The sequence below is a fragment of the Abramis brama genome (assembly GCF_963993115.1).
Source record: "Abramis brama genome assembly, chromosome: 24".
Lineage (NCBI taxonomy): Eukaryota > Metazoa > Chordata > Actinopteri > Cypriniformes > Leuciscidae > Abramis > Abramis brama.
Genome location: NC_139986.1, coordinates 26,354,856 through 26,375,533, shown reverse-complemented (window position 1 = coordinate 26,375,533; position 20,678 = coordinate 26,354,856). Strand labels below are relative to the sequence as shown.

At 37.3% G+C, this 20,678-nt stretch overlaps 2 protein-coding genes across 3 annotated transcripts in view; both read right to left on the bottom strand.

Annotated features, from left to right (window-relative positions):
• Positions 1-20,678, bottom strand: part of LOC311075623 (titin-like) — a 32,362-nt gene that overhangs the window by 2,513 nt on the left and 9,171 nt on the right. The gene's annotated exons all lie outside the window — the stretch shown is intronic.
• LOC311075620 (basement membrane-specific heparan sulfate proteoglycan core protein-like) lies at positions 272-20,623 on the bottom strand. 2 transcript variants are annotated; one of them, XM_084103143.1, is made up of 12 exons: positions 20,516-20,623; positions 16,714-16,765; positions 9,905-9,943; positions 8,800-9,018; positions 8,441-8,710; positions 6,711-6,983; positions 5,847-6,083; positions 4,755-4,799; positions 3,646-3,867; positions 3,287-3,556; positions 1,568-1,840; positions 272-943 (listed from the first exon to the last, which is right to left on the bottom strand). In XM_084103143.1, exons 2-12 carry the CDS (start codon positions 16,742-16,744, stop codon positions 714-716), a joined length of 2,109 nt encoding a protein of 702 aa, XP_083959269.1. In that variant the 5' UTR covers positions 16,745-16,765; positions 20,516-20,623; the 3' UTR covers positions 272-713. The 2 variants fall into 2 exon arrangements, with proteins under 2 accessions (XP_083959269.1, XP_083959270.1); XM_084103144.1 differs by having other exon boundaries at positions 272-882; positions 20,516-20,616.

The following is a 20,678-nucleotide window of genomic DNA, read 5'->3' as shown; positions in this document are numbered from 1 at the left end:
TATTTCAATAAGTTGCAAAGCAACTTTTCTAGCTAATTAAATAAAAACTAGGCCTAATAAAAATGACAAAAACACTATAAAATGAACCTAAAAACTCATTTAAAATATTAATAAAAAAAACTACAACAGAATTTTAATTACACTAAACACTGGCTAATGAACAAGCAGTGTGCGTTTAAGGAATGTGTTTGTGTGTGTGTTTAGGTACTGTTGTGGCAAAAATTCATTAAACAATCATCAACTGCGTAAGAGACACTCTGAAATTCAAATGATCATTAAAAAAGTATTTTATTCTTGCAAGAAGGCCCAGTTGCCACACAGAAGTCACAAGTACAGTCTGTGAAACAAGTGCGACAACGAGAGGGAGGGCAGAGGAGTCTTTATACTGCTTTCAAGGTCTTCTGCTTACAGGCCCTTATCTAAACAAGGAGAGGCTTCCCTGCTAGTTTTCTGATACTGCTAAGTTTGTTCTTACAAACTCACAAGTTCTAAATTAGGCGGCCACTGACCCTAGGGGTCAGAGGTCCCTTTTCAATCTGCCTCCTCCTGACGTCTCACCTGTTTCCCAGTGTTTAAAAAAACACACACACACATTAGTCATATGTTGGCAGACCAGATACAGTCCAGCAAAGAGTCATTTCAATGTCTTACTGAAAGTAAATGAAAATCAATACTGTAAATCAATGAAAATCAAAATTTCCCATAACAGTACCTTAGTAAACGTTGCTGAAACGAGAGAAACCTTTCTCACACACCCTCCGGCAGCTGTACAGTCCTCCTTCCTTCACGGTAATAAAGTCTGTATTTTCAGGCAGTTTTCGGCGTGGGAGATTAGGGGGTGTGTGATACCAGTAACTGGACTTGCAGTCGTCAGGACAGTCTCTGCAGAAACACCCCAGACTGTTAGGAGACGTTGATTCCACAGTAGCAGCAGGAGGCCCACCTGAACCACACACAGATATGACTTACAAAAGAATTGATTCAGTGGTTGCTCCTGTAACTCAGCTGGTAGGATAATGACTAAACTATAAACTCCCAGTGAATGCGTATCCTGATAAGGATAAAAGCATCTGACAAATGTATAAATGAAACCGCTCTGACAGATTCAGTGAGTAATTCGTTAGACTAATTTAAACCGATGACGTGAGTCGTTCTGACTGATTCACTAAAAGAGTTGTTCATGAGTTCATGAATCAAACTATAGGCTACTGGTGAAGTGGTATGCTTGCTTTTTTTTCCTAATCATTACAATTATTATTACTAGTAATGTTTTATAATAATTCATATATAACTGATATATTCATACATATCTCATTTGTACTGCAAACTTAGTGTGAAGTATTACGTATAAATATTGCTTAAATATATTGTTTATTTCTATTAGTATTGTTATTATTATTAATGTAATCCTTTTTATTATAATTATTATTATATACTATCACATGGCACTCTTACATATACAGTATTCAGGAATGCCATGGTAACATGTCCAGAAATACTTTCTAGTTCTAGTGCTATCTAGTAGTGGTTGTGTATAAATGAAGGGGTGAGGTGTTGTAATGTTTACCTATAACTTTTAACTCCTGGGGATCAGAATCTCCTTCCTGCCAGGCAGCGTCTGCACTGATGTAGGTGGCGTGACATCTGTACTGTCCGGCATCGGCTTGTGTTGCATTGGTGATAATGTATGTGTCTTCTGTTATGTCTGCGTCTGGGATTATCTTATTATCCTTATAGAATGTAGCCTTTTCTGCTTTCCCACCCCAGACTGAACACCTGAGAGCCACGCTCTCCCCCAACAGTGCAGGAGCGGCTGGAGGATCCAACAACACCTTGAGCTCTGAGACACACAGACACACAGAGACACAGGTCAGACATCCATCATCTATTGCTGCACGAACCTGATGCTTCATTTAAAGTATGGTGTTTACTGACATTAGGCTATTATTGGGTGTTAAAGAAAAAGGGATTCAACAGGAAATGTCAGCACTGGAAAAAATTAATCTTGGAATTTAATCTATATTGATCAACTTTGTCTTCGTGATCCAAATGAGTCAATAGTTGCCATACAGTAGGAGTATAGACGAATACACCCTGATCTTGGAGAAATGTTAGACTTTATATTGAGATCTGACTTTTATAGACTTTGATGTTTTGGCAAGTCAGAGCACAGTTTGAGCTATTGTTGAGATTCGCCCTGCAACTATAGAGGTGACAGATGTGAGGTGTCTTTTCCTCAACGTCTGAGAATCAGTTTCCATTTGCTCTCCAGTTTAGTCCCATGGCTCTTTATGGAAGCCATTGAGATTTAGAGGATATCGTTTGTCATTTTTGAGGAGGACCTGATTCAAGGAGTCAGAAACCCTTAATCTAAAGAGAACATGGTCTATTACTTGAATATTACATTCAGATTTAATTATTGTGAAAATTCAATATACTCTTAAAGGGTTAGTTCACCCAAAAATGAACATTCTGTCAGTAATTACTCACCCTCATGTTGTTCCAACCCCGTTCATCTTCGGAACACAAATTAAGATATTTTTGATTAAATCTGAGAGCTGGATCACTCCTCCATAGGCTTCTAAGACATTATAACTTGCTGGCCCAGAAAATGCATTAAAGACATCGTTAATATAGTCCAAGTGACTACAGTGGCCTCAAGTGAGTTCACGTAGAAAAAACGTGAAAAAACTCGAGGCCCAGAGAGAAGGAAATGAAAAGTGGAATAAAGTCGTTATTTTTGTTTGTTTTTGCGCACAAAAAGTATTCTTGTCGCTTTATAAACTTAAGATTGAGCCACTGTAGTCACTTGGACTATATTAACGATGTCTTTAATACATTTTCTGGGCCAGCAAGTTATAATGTCTTAGAAGCCTATGGAGGAGTGAGACAGCTCTCAGATTTAATCAAAAATATCTTAATTTGTGTTCCGAAGATGAACGAATGTCTTACAGGGTTGGAACAACATGAGGGTGAGTAATTACTGACAGAATTTTCATTTTTGGGTGAACTAACCCTTTAACATAACTTGCTTAACATGTTCAAGAGCATGTAAGACTGATGGGAACTAGCTGGCAACTTGTGGTCAGAAAAAAAAATTCGAGGAAAGTCAGTGAGATCCAGTGTTGTTTTGGACTCCATTGAATTTAATTGCATGGACGCAGATAATCTACAAATCATGGAACTGTAAGAAAGCGAGTAAATAATGACAGAATTAGTATTTTTGTATTTCCCTTTAACTACACAGGGGATCTGAAATACATCAGGGAAATGAGGAAGGAGTCACCTGTCATTTTCAGCGTCACGGCATTGCTTCGTCGTGTGCCGTTCTTGCACCAGAAAGTGGCTCTTTTTGCTTCTTTCAATTCTGCATATATAACAGCCGTCTTGTCCTTCTTAACATCGGGTGTTAGCATGAAGCTGCTCTCTCCCCGCAACACAAAACACTTCCAGCCATGCGCATCATCGTCCACATACAGCTCCAGGTATCTTCCACCACCTTTGGACATCACAGCGCCACCTATAGATGGAGAGAGCTGAGCGTCAGGCTCCAGCTCTGAGAGAGAGAGAGAGATGATGAGAAACAGCAGGAGGAACAGATGATCGTGAGGGAACGTTTAGAGTTATTTAGGATGGTGTTCATACCTACGACAGTGAGTGTGTATGGGTCGCTCTTCGATCCGCCCCGCTCACATTCGTACTGCCCGTTGTCTTTTGATGTCACTGCTGTAAGAAGCATTGAAGAACCCTGATGTGATGTGATGTGACGTCCATTAATGAACCATTTTATCGGTTCACCCACTCCTTTACAGATCAGAGTGATGTCATCTCCAACGAACACATCTGGGAACCTCGGCAGGAGAGACACTGAGAGAAAGAATACAGACACATGAGAGACACGTCTTCTGTAACGCCAGGTTGTCTGACTACTTTACTATTGTAAAATGCACTGCCCGTCAAAAAAATTCACTGTTTGGATTTAAATAAGCAAAAGCTTAAGAGTCTATGATTGGATCATTATTGCAGTGATTATTATGTTTCTAACATGTTATATGTTTGGCAACAGTTCTTCTAACTCTAACTGATGGAGTGTTTAGCTTTTCATTTCTTAAACAACCATGTATGAAGAACATCATGTTCATATTCCAGGATGTCCAGATTCATCAGGCTCAGATTGTGAAAGAATGGTTGTGAAAAAAAGCTTGAAGAATCATTTTCTCTCATGAATCCAGAGCTTAAATTCATGTTTGGGATGTGCTGGAGGAGACTTTACAGAGTGCTGGACTCTTGCATTGACAACACAAGATCTTGATGGAAATAACACCACAACTTTCTTTTCAATCGAGATGTAAATACATTTTTGGTCTGGACTCAGAGGTGCCGATTCATGTGTGAAAATGATTCTTCAAGCTCCTCACAACCATTCTTTCACAATCTGAGCCTGATGAATCTGCATATTATTATCCTGGAATATGAACATGATGTTCTTCATACATGGTTGTTTAAGAAATTTAAGAACGACAGGAATTACTTTGGACAAGGTTGGAGGTTCATTATAAATGACCCTCAGTGAGGTACTTAAAGACACTAGAAACATCAGTGTGCTGGTTGGGTGAAGTGATGAGGTTTCCTGCACCAAAGTTCTGGAGATCTGCATTGGTTTTTTCTAAATGCTGTGCTTTATAATAGATTTGATAGTATCTCTTTTTTTAAGCTCCTCTGATCTTGTGCACAATGAAAATGTGTGTATTTACCTGCTGGTTTTTGTCCCTTGTCTTCTCTTATGAGAGCCAACAACACTGTGACATAAAAAGATAAATCAGAAGTAGTATTAACATTTACCATGTGTCACGTTTGACTGATTTATGACCCTTGTCACTAGTGATTGACAGGGAATCCATGTGTTACTCAAACTGACTGGTCAGTGGGTGTCAAATGTTTTATACAAGGGGGAACGACTGTATGGGGGAAACTGTTGCTGATTGTATTTTCCTTTGATTGTTGGGGGTGAAATTCACCCATGCAGGTGTTACGTAATGTTGACACCCTGAGTGTCTAAATCGTTGTTGTTTGATCAATAGAGTAGCCTATATGTTAACTGAGTCCAAGTATTTGAGTCAAGACATTCAGGAATACCATTACCCCTACACCACACTGGCTATATTCATTAAAATAACATGTCTGGGGATGTTCTTTTAACATGTGTGTGTGTGTGTGTGTGTGTGTGTTTACCTCAGTAGGATCAGTAGTACCTGAACTTTAGGTTTATGTTAATGCCTAAGACAAAGAATCAGACACGTTCATCAAGCCGAAGACTCCTAATTACCCACACACCCCGTACTATATTTTTCTCAACGAGAAAAGGTGTTGTTTTTTCTAGAACATCTGTATCTGTTTCCCGACGCCAATAGGATCAGTGTTAAAAAGACAAAGAATCAAAACATTTATCTAACTCACAGTGAAGGTGTTTGCGAGTGGAACTGGCGGGGGAAGAGTGCATCCTAAATGGGTTTGTTAATGGTTTTAGGACAGTTGCTTAGGCTAGCCTAAATGTTTAAAGAATGACACTTCATCAAAAGCTTTCTGGTGATTCTCTGGGCTCGCACACAAAAACATCTTTTTAGTGTATATAAATTTGGTCTTTACTTTTGTTATTTTAGTATTTTTAAAGAAAATGTTTTAGTTTTTAACCCAACCCATAGTGTGTGTGAACTCATTTCACACACTCAAAAACTCATTTAAAATATTAATAAAAAAACTACAACAGAATTTTAATTACACTAAACACTGGCTAATGAACAAGGAGTGTGTGTCTAAGGAATGTGTTTGTGTGTGTGTTTAGGTACCTGTGTAGCTGTAAACGTTGCTGAAACGGGAGAAACCTTTCTCACACACCCTCCGGCAGCTGTACAGTCCTCCTTCCTTCACGGTAATAATGTCTGTATTTTCAGGCAGTTTTCGGCGTGGGAGATTAGGGGGTGTGTGATACCAGTAACTGGACTTGCAGTCGTCAGGACAGTCTCTGCACAAACACTCCAGACTGTTATGAGACGTTGATTCCACAGTAGCAGCAGGAGGCCCACCTGAACCACACACAGATATGACTTACAAAAGAATTGATTCAGTGGTTGCTCCTGTAACTCAGCTGGTAGGATAATGACTAAACTATAAACTCCCAGTGAATGCGTATCCTGATAAGGATAAAAGCATCTGACAAATGTATAAATGAAACCGCTCTGACAGATTCAGTGAGTAATTCGTTAGACTAATTTAAACCAATGACGTGAGTCGTTCTGACTGATTCACTAAAAGAGTTGTTCATGAGTTCATGAATCAAACTATAGGCTACTGGTGAAGTGGTATGCTTGCTTTTTTTTCCTAATCATTACAATTATTATTACTAGTAATGTTTTATAATAATTTATATATAACTGATATATTCATACATATCTCATTTGTACTGCAAACTTAGTGTGAAGTATTACGTATAAATATTGCTTAAATATATTGTTTATTTATATTAGTAGTATTGTTATTATTATTAATGTAATCCTTTTTATTTTAATTATTATTATATACTATCACATGGCACTCTTACATATACAGTATTCAGGAATGCCATGGTAATATGTCCAAAAATACTTTCTAGTTCTAGTGCTATCTAGTAGTGGTTGTGTATAAATTAAGGGGTGAGGTGTTGTAATGTTTACCTATAACTTTTAACTCCTGGGGATCAGAATCTCCTTCCTGCCAGGCAGCGTCTGCACTGATGTAGGTGGCGTGACATCTGTACTGTCCGGCATCGTCTTGTGTTGCGTTGGTGATGATGTATGTATCTTCTGTTATGTCTGCGTCTGGGATTGTCGTCTTATCCTTATAGAATCTAACCTTTTCTGCTTTCCCACCCCAGACTGAACACCTGAGAGCCACGCTCTCCCCCAACAGTGCAGGAGCGGCTGGAGGATCCAACAACACCTTGAGCTCTGAGACACACAGACACACAGAGACACAGGTCAGACATCCATCATCTATTGCTGCACGAACCTGATGCTTCATTTAAAGTATGGTGTTTACTGACATTAGGCTATTATTGGCTGTTAAAGAAAAAGGGATTCAACAGGAAATGTCAGCACTGGAAAAAATTAATCTTGGAATTTAATCTATATTGATCAACTTTGTCTTCGTGATCCAAATGAGTCAATAGTTGCCATACAGTAGGAGTATAGACGAATACACCCTGATCTTGGAGAAATGTTAGACTTTATATTGAGATCTGACTTTTATAGACTTTGATGTTTTGGCAAGTCAGAGCACAGTTTGAGCTATTGTTGAGATTCGCCCTGCAACTACAGAGGTGACAGATGTGAGGTGTCTTTTCCTCAACGTCTGAGAATCAGTTTCCATTTGCTCTACAGTTTAGTCCTATGGCTCTTTATGGAAGCCATTGAGATTTAAAGGATATCGTTTGTCATTTTTGAGGAGGACCTGATTCAAGGAGTCAGAAACCCTTAATCTAAAGAGAACATGGTATATTACTTGAATATTACATTCAGATTTAATTATTGTGAGAATTCAATATACTCTTAAAGGGTTAGTTCACCCAAAAATGAACATTCTGTCAGTAATTACTCACCCTCATGTTGTTCCAACCCCGTAAGACCTTCGTTCATCTTCGGAACACAAATTAAGATATTTTTGATTAAATCTGAGAGCTGGATCACTCCTCCATAGGCTTCTAAGACATTATAACTTGCTGGCCCAGAAAATGCATTAAAGACATCGTTAATATTGTCCAAGTGACTACAGTGGCCTCGAGTGAGTTCACGTAGAAAAAACGTGAAAAAACTCGAGGCCCAGAGAGAAGGAAATGAAAAGTGGAATAAAGTCGTTATTTTTGTTTGTTTTTGCGCACAAAAAGTATTCTTGTCGCTTTATAAACTTAAGATTGAGCCACTGTAGTCACTTGGACTATATTAACGATGTCTTTAATACATTTTCTGGGCCAGCAAGTTATAATGTCTTAGAAGCCTATGGAGGAGTGAGACAGCTCTCAGATTTAATCAAAAATATCTTAATTTGTGTTCCGAAGATGAACGAATGTCTTACAGGGTTGGAACAACATGAGGGTGAGTAATTACTGACAGAATTTTCATTTTTGGGTGAACTAACCCTTTAACATAACTTGCTTAACATGTTCAAGAGCATGTAAGACTGATGGGAACTAGCTGGCAACTTGTGGTCAGAAAAAAAAATTTGAGGAAAGTCAGTGAGATCCAGTGTTGTTTTGGACTCCATTGAATTTAATTGCATGGACGCAGATAATCTACAAATCATGGAACTGTAAGAAAGCGAGTAAATAATGACAGAATTAGTATTTTTGTATTTCCCTTTAACTACACAGGGGATCTGAAATACATCAGGGAAATGAGGAAGGAGTCACCTGTCATTTTCAGCGTCACGGCATTGCTTCGTCGTGTGCCGTTCTTGCACCAGAAAGTGGCTCTTTTTGCTTCTTTCAATTCTGCATATATAACAGCCGTCTTGTCCTTCTTAACATCGGGTGTTAGCATGAAGCCGCTCTCTCCCCGCAACACAAAACACTTCCAGCCATGCGCATCATCGTCCACATACAGCTCCAGGTATCTTCCACCACCTTTGGACATCACAGCGCCACCTATAGATGGAGAGAGCTGAGCGTCAGGCTCCAGCTCTGAGAGAGAGAGAGAGATGATGAGAAACAGCAGGAGGAACAGATGATCGTGAGGGAACGTTTAGAGTTATTTAGGATGGTGTTCATACCTACGACAGTGAGTGTGTATGGGTCGCTCTTCGATCCGGCCCGCTCACATTCGTACTTCCCGTTGTCTTTTGATGTCACTGCTGTAAGAAGCATTGGAGAACCCTGATGTGATTGTTGACGTCCATTAATGAACCATTTTATCGGTTCACCCACTCCTTTACAGATCAGAGTGATGTCATCTCCAACGAACACATCTGGGAACCTCGGCAGGAGAGACACTGAGAGAAAGAATACAGACACATGAGAGACACGTCTTCTGTAACGCCAGGTTGTCTGACTACTTTACTATTGTAAAATGCACTGCCCGTCAAAAAAATTCACTGTTTGGATTTAAATAAGCAAAAGCTTAAGAGTCTATGATTGGATCATTATTGCAGTGATTATTATGTTTCTAACATGTTATATGTTTGGCAACAGTTCTTCTAACTCTAACTGATGGAGTGTTTAGCTTTTCATTTCTTAAACAACCATGTATGAAGAACATCATGTTCATATTCCAGGATGACAATGTCCAGATTCATCAGGCTCAGATTGTGAAAGAATGGTTGTGAAAAAAAGCTTGAAGAATCATTTTCTCACATGAATCCAGAGCTTAAATTCATGTTTGGGATGTGCTGGAGGAGACTTTACAGAGTGCTGGACTCTTGCATTGACAACACAAGATCTTGATGGAAATAACACCACAACTTTCTTTTCAATCGAGATGTAAATAAATTTTTGGTCTGGACTCTTTGGTCATGTGTGAAAATGATTCTTCAAGCTCCTCACAACCATTCTTTCACAATCTGAGTCTGATGAATCTGCATATTATTATCCTGGAATATGGCCATGATGTTCTTCATACATGGTTGTTTAAGAAATTTAAGAACGACAGGAATTACTTTGGACAAGGTTGGAGGTTCATTATAAATGACCCTCAGTGAGGTGCTTACTGACACTAGAAACATCAGTGTGCTGGTTGGGTGAAGTGATGAGGTTTCCTGCACCAAAGTTCTGGAGATCTGCATTGTTTTTTTCTAAATGCTGTGCTTTATAATAGATTTGATAGTATCTCTTTTTTTAAGCTCCTCTGATCTTGTGCACAATGAAAATGTGTGTATTTACCTGTTGTTCCTTTGTCTTCTCTTATGAGAGCCAACAACACTGTGACATAAAAAGATAAATCAGAAGTAGTATTAACATTTACCATGTGTCACGTTTGACTGATTTATGACCCTTGTCACTAGTGATTGACAGGGAATCCATGTGTTACTCAAACTGACTGGTCAGTGGGTGTCAAATGTTTTATACAAGGGGGAACGACTGTATGGGGGAAACTGTTGCTGATTGTATTTTCCTTTGATTGTTGGGGGTGAAATTCACCCATGCTGGTGTTATGTAATGTTGACACCCTGAGTGTCTAAATCGTTGTTGTTTGATCAATAGAGTAGCCTATATGTTAACTGAGTCAAAGTATTTGAGTCAAGACATTCAGGAATACCATTACCCCTACACCACACTGGCTATATTCATTAAAATAACATGTCTGGGGATGTTCTTTTAATGTGTGTGTGTGTGTGTCTGTGTGTCTGTGTGTGTGTCTCAGTAAAGTACCTGAACTTTAGGTTTATGTTAATGCCTAAAACAAAGAATCAGACACGTTCATCAAGCCAAAGACTCCTAATTACCCACACACCCCGTACTATATTTTTCTCAACAAGAAAAGGTGTTGTTTTTTCTAGAACATCTGTATCTGTTTCCCGACGCCAATAGGATCAGTGTTAAAAAGACAAAGAATCAAAACATTTATCTAACTCACAGTGAAGGTGTTTGCGAGTGGAACTGGCGGGGGAAGAGTGCATCCTAAATGGGTTTGTTAATGGTTTTAGGACAGTTGCTTAGGCTAGCCTAAATGTTTAAAGAATGACACTTCATCAAAAGCTTTCTGGTGATTCTCTGGGCTCGCACACAAAAACATCTTTTTAGTGTATATAAATTTGGTCTTTTGTTATTTTAGTATTTTTAAAGAAAATGTTTTAGTTTTTAACCCAACCCATAGTGTGTGTGTGTGTGTGTTTGTGTGTGTTGCAAAACAACAAATTTACATATTTTATTTCAAAATTCTGAGTAAAATAAGACACACAGGGATTTTAAACGTTCAAACATTTTATACATTTGTTTGCCATACAAAAAGCAAGGAAAGTTGTCTATTTTCTTTAAATAAAACTTTTACTTTATTTTATTCTTTAAAACAGACTGATAACCAGCATCTTTTATTAGTACTGTAGCCGAGTAGTTTCCTCACACGAGTAAAACACAATTTTCACTTAGAAAACATTTTAAATGTATGCCTGTACCTTTTTTTTTCTTTTGACAAACCTACATTTCAAATTATATCTGTGTGTGTAACAACCACAAGGGATACATGTTGACGCCTAAGTTTCGGGTACAGTGCAAACATGCAATACTCAAGAAATCTAATCTTAGTGTAATCTTCGTGAGGTCAGAACACAAAACTTTGTGTTGAGTGATCCAGACAAAGCTTCATGCTAGAAAATATCATGGAAGTCACTAGCCCTTCAACATCCAGCACAAAATTAAAGAGATGAGCTTAGGATGTTTCGACTATTACCATCTTCTTTGACCCCCAAAAACGGGTGATATCAAGGTTCTATCAAAGTGTGTGTGTGTGTGTGAATAGTTGTGCTAAACTCTTTGTGTGTATTTTTACACGCCAACATATTCTGTCAGGGGTGTGTCACACCGCTGTGATGCAAAGTGTTCACACTCTTGAATAACTTTCAAACATAATATTTATACAGGAGTTACTGTATGTGTGTCCAAAACACCTGTAAAATTCAAAATACCAAATCAGAATAAGAAAAGGGGGCACAGCATACATTGAAAAGTAACATTTATAATAAATATACTAAATCCATTCGTGAGCAATAGTGAAAGTTTGTTCATTTTGTCTTGTAAGTGTTGTTTTATCACTCCACTAGTGTACATCTTATTCAGATAGCACTATTTTGTTTGTTGGACTCTTCTTTGATAACTGTCAACATTTGGTGTTTATAGGAATAAATGCAAATTAAGAATTTGAGTGATAGTCTTTCTGCTTGAGAGTGTTTGACTAAGTTGATATTTTTTAGTGCAACTTTACAGCTATCTATCTATGATGTGGGATCACATGAAGCATCAGCACGAAAAGTAAGTTATTCTGTTTTACACTTAATCTTTTACAACTGAATCGCATCTGACTATTGCACTGAGAGCTGCACATTCATTAAAGTTTGAGACTGGTAGTTCCACACTCTGGTAAAACCTGCAGATAAAAAATTTAAAAAAAGACGTGTGCAGAAATCACCATGTAAATTTAAGACCCCAATCACTAAGAAAATAAGTTAGGCCATACAAAAATTGTTTATGATGCATACAGAATATAGAACTCAAATGATGAGCAATTTGTTAGTTTGTTACACGTTTGTAAGTATGGTTTTGCAAATGACTTTTTATTACACCACTAGATTAGTCATCTTGTTGAGATGACACTGTTCACATTTCTTTGTTTGTTGGTCTGTGTTTAGTTTTAGGCGAAGACAAACCGATGTAAGTTCATGCTATTCCACACATATGAAAACGTGTGTGATAAACGCAGGCCTTTCATTTAAGAGGCGTTTTAAATATATGACTGAACTTTCTCTTTTTGACAAACCAGTATTTCATATTATATAACATTATACTTAATATTATATTAAGTTGTTTAACGTCCGCAGAATTGTTTATTTCAACGTCCCGCTTAACATTAAAGATTATAGTTTGTTTTCAATTGTTATCACCATCTTCTTTGACTCAAATAAAGGTACTATATGTGCTAAAAATCTTTATACATTTTTTGCTCTTCTGTCAGATTTGTTAGAGGAACTATGCCACACTATTGTAATACAAACTCATTAAGAACTATAAAGTTGCATGTCCTTGTATACAGGATTTATGTGTACACAAAAGTAAATTCAAGAGGTCAATTTATTACGAAAGAGTGTAAGGCATATAGGAAAAGAGAAAATTAGCCATAAAGAATACAGAAATCCTCTCTCCTGGTCTATTGTGAAAGTTTATGTCGATCCAGTATGTAAAGTGATATTTTTGCCACTAATCGATGACCCGCTTTACATTTAGTTTCTTTGTTTTGTACAGTTTGTGAAGACTACTCTCTGAGCGTGGTCAAACATGTTCATAGGAATAATGAAAACATGAACAAATACCGCATTTTGAGAATTAAATGTCAGTCCTTCTACATGACACTGCTTGAGACTAAACAAATGAAATTTCTTTTAGGACGTCTTTCTGGTCTATCTACGCTGTGGGATCGCAAGACACAATGAACCAACATGAAAAGTGAGTTATACCATTTTTCTGTTACCTATTCAACCATTACACTTCAAACTTTTCCAACTATTACACTTAAAACTCTGCATTTCACCGCACAGTCATAGATACACAGTTCTTTTGTGTTTGTCTCTAAACAACTGTTAAGTAAATGAACTACAGTTGATAAGTAGTAATTTTAAGTGAAAGGTGCAATGTTTCTGTCCATGCCAATACTTTGACACCAGTGTTTTAGGCGTCTGTCTTTTAGGTTTGATCCAGAAAACAGGCGGTGTGTTTTATGTCTTAATATTTTGTTCTCCTTTTTTTTTTTTTTTTTTTTATGAAAACATGCAGTTTTTGTTTACATCAGCAGAGTACCTAAATGTTTTAGTATATCGTAAATTACACTAGTTAGCTAGCAAATGCAAGTGAACTGTTTATTACTGTGATAATTTACAGTTATATGTGAAACAAGCTCAGTCACATCAGAGTTGAATTGGAACAGTTATTGTCACGCATGTTTAACAGTGCTAGTGTTCTTGGCCTCATCAAAGTTCACACAAGGCACAACGTTTTCACTGTGGTGCGTTTCATTCTTCCAAAGTTCCATTGTTTCAAAGTTTAATTGTAGCATGTAACAGTTTGGAGACATTTTTTTTTTATTTATTTTTTTTATGCTACTTTGATTTTGTGTGCACTTTTCCTGAAACAAACTGTTTTAGAAACTGTTAACCGTGTGTGTGTGTGTGTCTGTCTGTCTGTCTGTCTGTCTGTCACTTTGAAAAACAACTGTTTCCTCTGTTGCGGCAAAAACAATAACTAACAAAACAGCATCAGGCATAAGAGACATCAGGATTCAAATTGTAAGAATAGTTCCCAGTCCATCCACAGTCCAGCTGCAGGCGGAGTGAGACGCAGAGGAGAGGTTGGCCAGCACTTTTTATAGTGTTATCTCTTGTCACCCACGACAGCACAAGGAACAAAAGGGACCCCCCTTGACCCCTCCCCAGCACGGGAATTCTCTCACCTCTGAAGTCCCACAAACACACACCCTGCAGCTGTATCAACATCACAAAACTCAAAATACAGCAAAAGAACGCATGGCATTCTTTGGTTAAATCATTGAAAATAAAATAGAAAAGAAAATATTTTTTTTTCTTTTTCACAACACCTCTAATCTGCTGTAATTTTAGTGAGCTCTAGGTGTTCTCGGCTTCTCTTTGTTCAAATAAGACAATGCTCCCATGCATTTCGGGGTGGTATGTGGATATAGAATGCAGCACAAGGAACTCTTAAATATTTAATCTAATAAAACATCTATGTAGTGTTTTTAAAAACAACGTAAAACAAAGGTATGAAGACATCTTTCTATCAGAGACCGTCACAATCTATGGTGTAGAAAATTCAGAGCATCAGAGTACAACGATTTTCCAGCAAATTACTGTTATCACTTTTGTTTGAAGAAAAAAACTGGTTAATCTCACCAAGTGTGGTGTTTTATGACTACTGAAGGTGTCACATCCTTAGAGCATTACAACCCTGGATGTTTCTCACATACAGCCCAGCCTCCTGAATTTGGTATTTAAATAAGATTTAGGATATAATTAAAACTCTAGTGTTACAATGGCTACTCCAAAAACTCCTGAAAACATCTAGAGTGATGTGTGTAACACCGACAAGTACAGCAACAGCTGAACAGTTAACAAGCTTAAACAGATGAAGACCTTCACTATCCACTCCAGAAAATTAGTTTGACAAAGTTTCTACGTGAAGATGAAGATTTTGTGAAACAGGACTTTCTGATGTCTGATGATCGTGTAGGAAGTTTTTTTTTTTGTTTGAGAAGGGGTCACACACACAGTCAAACTCTACGCTATGGAAACTTACGAAGATTATACATCGAATGTGGGTATCTGCTTTTGACTGCCATAGACTAGCCATTTTACTACAACAACAAAAAAAAGGAAAAAAAGAAGATTTTATTGATATTAGTGAAAAATAAAAATAAAATTGGTACTTTTTTCAACTGGGATGGCACCACACCCGATGTGTGGTACGTGTCAAAGCAGCGTTAAGTCTGACTCTGGATTAGTCCAGTCACGTTCATACCATGTTACAGCAAACCTAAAGATTTGTTCATTGTACTCTATGATATTGTAATGTATTGAGTTGCTTCTGTTTCTGTTACTTGTCCCCATCTCTGTTCTTTGCTATATGTTTAATTGTTTTTTTGTTAAATAAAACTGTGATTGGATCCAATTTCCATTGCTTCTAAGCATCTACAGACATGATCATGTTTTATTCAGATTGTGGAATACTGTTTAAAAGTGTTTGTATATTTTGAAAAACATTTAAATTATTATCAACATTGAGTTTTAATTTTACTCAAGACAATTTAATATGACAATGTCACCTAAAAGTCTTTAACTGAACATAGCATCTTAACATTATCATTGGTATAGAAGTTAACAAAGTCTCCACAGAATGAAATTCCATCCCATCTACTTTATAAATGCATGTTATGGATCTTTTTGCGAACAATTCACCAGTGCATATGTTTTTTGTTTAGTTTTTTTTCACCTCCTAAAGAATCAGGGTTGCAAGTTTTGCAATAGCTACTGTTTTTCTATTTTTTTATTTTATATGAGGTCAGACATGGTCACAAAAGAATAACAAGTTAAGTGACTCAACCTTTTATTTCATGCACATACAATATTTAATATATATTCATACTTGACAAAATGATAACAAATGGCATTACATACAAACAATAAAATAATAATACTAGTGCTACACATAGACTGTATGTTTAAAGATTATTTTAGAGACTAGATGGTTTGCTTGATGCACGAGATTATCGATGGTGCATGTGATTCGAATAACGATTGTGCGATTATACCAAACGTGTAACAAATCTCAAAAATTAAATGGATGCGGTCAGAAGCCTGACATGTTCATGGCCTGATGTGACAGGCATGTGTTTTTACAGCAAACAAACTATCTGTGTAAGCCTCAGAAATGTTCTGGATGTGATGCGTGAATGTAGTGACAAATGTTGGCAGATTCGGACAGGATTAAAATCTCAAAGTACGTCTGTGAAACAGAAATTTCTCTAACGTCCCCCTGTGAAACTAGTCCTGTCCGAATAGGGCTTTAGACGTTGTTGATGTCCTCTATGTACAATTGTAACAGATCTATGTGTAGCACTATTATTATTTTATTGTTTGTATGTAATGCCATTTGTTATCATTTTGTCAAGTATGAATATATATTAAATATTGTATGTGCATGAAATAAAAGGTTGAGTCACTTAACTTGTTATTCTTTTGTGACCATGTCTGACCTCATATTTGGATAATTTTTTGGAAAGAAAATGTCAAGATTTATCATCATTTAATGTCAATTAACCATTAAACCATTTGCCTCTTCTGTTGCAGGAAAACTGCAAACTGGTTGGTTTGATTTAAAATTCAACATGAATGAAGCAAATATCAACAGAATCAGAAACCCATTACACAGAATCAGACAATAAGATGATGCTGCATAAACTCTTGTGTTTTTACCTGACAGTGTCAGCAGAGACCTCATGTCCATCAGCCGAGCCACGCTGTCCGTCTGTCAGAAAGAGAAATATGGGGAAGTGGACTTCAACAATAACCGAACAAAAATAAAACAATAGGTAGTTATATTTAAGGTGTTTGCAAATTCAAAACAGTCCAAAAACACAATTCCTTCAAATTAAGCTGAAGTTCTGTTCTGAAGGGTGGCAATCTGGCCTTGCCAAGAAGAAAGGTGACATGAGCTATAATCATCCATATCGAAATTCTTGTAAACAGTGTTCATTTTCTCTTCCCGCCTCCACATAAATGTGCACACTCATTATGACTGCACACCCGAGTTTCATAACAGCGCACTGGTTTTCCTCTTGATGTTGTTGTAGCCACACATTGACAATAACAGGAAACTCCACCAGCCGCAGGGATTTGGAACCATGTTTCATGGTTTTCTCTCTTCATTGTAAAATACAAATAGCAGAGGCATCATGCCCATTCAAACCGAGGGGGGAAATGGATTTGAATGCAGCTTCCAAAAGACAAAAATGTATATTTTTTTACATTTGATAATTAACCTTTAAAGCGTAGGATCACACCGGTGCGATTGGAACGTTCAGTGCGTCACGTGATCAGCTGCTAAATTAAAGGCGCTCTAAGCGATGTTGGGTGACGTCACTTCTTGTTGACGTTCAAAGTATTGTCAAACAAAATGAAGGCTAGCTCAACCCTCCCTCCTCCTCATCCCGTCCCCTCCCCCTCCCTTCCGTGCTTCCTGAAACAGTCATGAACCATTTAGAAAAAACAAACTGGATTTAACCTGTCCAGCAAAAACAGAGCCTCCTGAATGTGGGATTGGAAGCCCTTCTGCCGGCGGAGCTCTCGCCACCTTTTGAACGCTTTTCTGATGTAAATTCCACTATTCTTTGTTATTTGTTCATCGGAACGTCGTCTCTTTGGTCGTGTGTCGGCCATATCAAAATTCTCAAGAATATAAATTTTTTAACGTTAGTCGTTGTTGTTGTCTAGGACATCTCTCCTCTAGCTAACTTCCCTCTTCATGCTTCTCTTTCCTCCACTCCCCACACCGCCGTTCATGTGCACGCGCACTTACTAACCTGGCAATAATCCTTTGAAATATAATTTGATGATGTGTTTTATTTATATCCGATATGGTAAAAAGTTTATTTTAATCTTAGAATATTTTTGGTACAAAATTAATAGTGTCCCAAAGTTGTTGAATATCTTTGTTTTGAAGCTATCCTCTGGTTCTACAGACAAGGTTTAATGTTTAAGCCAAGAAAATCCTGGACTAAAATGCATGTTTGAGCTGTTTTAACTGAAAGCAACTTGCACTGAGATATCTTAAAATATGACAGTGTCAGTGATATTGTTTTGTCTCAAGATGCACACCAGTAATGTTATTTTCTAATGCACGTTTATAAAATCTACTTAAATGTCCTAATTAAACTAAGGCCTAATCCTGGCTTAATCTAAGCCCTGTCTGTGAAACCAGGCCTTAATGTCACTTACTGTAGCTATAAGCGATTTGTGCAGAACCATGCAGTGTCAGTGCTTATTTGCTTTAAATTCATTTGTTTCTATAATCTGCAAAATATGTGGGAGACTGAATAGATGCAGGACTTATAGTCCTAATATTATTAATATTCTAGAATAGCGACAGTAAATGTGTTATTTGCTTCAATAATTAAAAAGTATAATCGGATATGATGACACTGCAGTAATTCTTAAAGTGAAAGCCAAAGTTAAGTTTTATTCTATCTAAATAATAATAATTTTTAATAATAGTTACGTCTACTGTCACCAAAAAGTGCATGACGCGCCTGAAAACTAGGGATTATTTTGCCTAAATAATACTGTTCTCAAAGTCCCTTTCATGTTAATCATGAGATCATAAAGGCCCACTGAAGTGCTTTGAAACGTGCTGAATTATTTCAATATGTTGACAATTTCCACTGAAACAGGAAGACAGGATTGAGCAGCTCCTCCCCTTTTTTAAAAATAGCCAATAGCATTTTGTTTATATCACATGAAGCTCGACCAGAGCAGTTGAGCTCGGTAAAGCCGCAGTTTCCTTCTAATCTCTTCAATAACGCTTTGAAATATAGCATTCTGTTCAGAATTAAAATGGGTCCGATACGTTTTGTGGTATATGATCCACTCTGCTGTCGTGTCTCTGGACCGGAGCTGCGGCGGTTCGTGTGACACTAACGTCACATGAAACCAGAACTCATTCGTCCCAATGGAAAGTACAAAAATATTTACACGGTCTGAATTGTTCCCTAATCCCCTATATATGTGCCTTTCACCATAAAGAAAATAGTAAATGTGTGAACAAGTGACTGATTTCAGCATCTGTTTATAATGTAGGGGGCGGGACGTTTTAGATTCTAGAGAGCATTTGATTGGACAGAAAATCTGATGAGAAGCTGAAGTTCAGATGTTTTCAGATGAAGTTCAAAGTTTTTCTCTACGACTGCACTGATCAAAAGCACGATGGGAAATGACTGGCTGATGACACAGCTTAATTCTCATTGGTTTAAACAACTGTGATGTAGGCTATTGTTCTGTTTTTAAAAAGTTTGATTTTAAAAATCTGATGTTTTTATGTGTATAAATTATGTGTGAATATTCCTAATCTGTCTGTCTCTCTATGGGATATGTGACTGTTTTCATATTTCTAAAAACATAAAAACATGTCTGTATTAAAGCAAAAATGATTGATAAGTCTTTCGAATGGAATTAAACAACAAGCAGCCTACCTTTTGTAAGATAATTGAATAACATGAGGAGTCGTTCGTAACTTTGTGAACCTTTACTGAACTCAAGGCAGAACATACATCTAGCTCGGCCAGCCCCAGAAAACATTTTCATTCCTCCTCTCACTGCTATATCTCCAATAGCCCTCGGCTGAGCGCATCTCAAAGGAGCCTATTGTTTTGGAGCACACTATAGACCTTATTCAGAGCAGCGCTATTACATACATGACAGGTATGAAAGTGAGGCTGTGAGGGATGGTCTTGCCGTGTTTCCAATGCCATCCGCTGTAAAAAACTATATAAAGCTCCTAGATTACTTACACAGTAAAAAAACCGTTGGGTTATTTTTTATTTTTTTTATTTCCCCGGTGTTGAAATCAGGCTCATAAATATCAGGAAACATGATTCCTGGCTGCATGTCAATGTCCCAATTTTCCACAGCTTATTTTGTCAGGAGTTTTTTGTCAACTGAAATTTCTTGGAAATATATTTTTCCAGTGTTTCATGAGCAGAACAATCCAAAAACACATTAAATAACAGTACAGCACATTGAAGAGATGCATGTCTGTCCCTCACAGCCTAGCTTTCATTCCCGTTAAAAATCAAAGATGGCGCTGCTATGAATAAGGTCTATAGCTTATAGATAACAGTAGCTAAGACTAACATATTCATACTAAAAGCCAAAAAGACGTCCATTTTGATTTCATGACAGCTAAGATGTGATGCTTTTTCAGACTTGGATTTTCTCCGTTTTTGGAACATATATCGAGTAACAACGGTTTTTTATTAAGGTACTTAAATAACTATCCTAACGTTAGGTTAGTTATTTTTAGGCTTCAATAAACACTTTCTACTGCTTGTCTACATCATATAGGCCTAGTACATAAACACAAGCTTAACAGACATTGTAACACATTGCATACATGAACAAGATAAACCATAACAAACAATTCTCTCTTTTTTTAAAGTGTGCTCACAACTTTTTTAAATGGCCATGCAAGTTTGCCAAGTCAGTTTGTTGTCACAAATTGTACCTTAATGTTCCACCGTTTGTGCAGTGCGTGGATGAAGAAATAGCGGCGTCTTCCTCATGCAGCTCTCCTACGATGCATTCTCAGCAACAATCCACAGTGGCACTCCCCACAAACGATAAGCTTGTTTCCTCCACGGGAAACTTTTTTCCTCAAAACAGTTTCC

What these genes read in the sequence shown, in the direction of transcription:
- LOC311075620 (XM_084103143.1), bottom strand. Translation starts at nt 16,744, where the DNA reads ATGGACATGAGGTCTCTGCTGACACTGTCAG. An exon ending in CAAGGGACAAAAACCAGCAG is followed by an intron (nt 3,868 to 4,754) that starts GTAAATACACAC and finishes TCTTTCTCTCAG; the next exon opens with TGTCTCTCCTGCCGAGGTTC. An exon ending in CCAGGAGTTAAAAGTTATAG is followed by an intron (nt 944 to 1,567) that starts GTAAACATTACA and finishes TGTGTGGTTCAG; the next exon opens with GTGGGCCTCCTGCTGCTACT.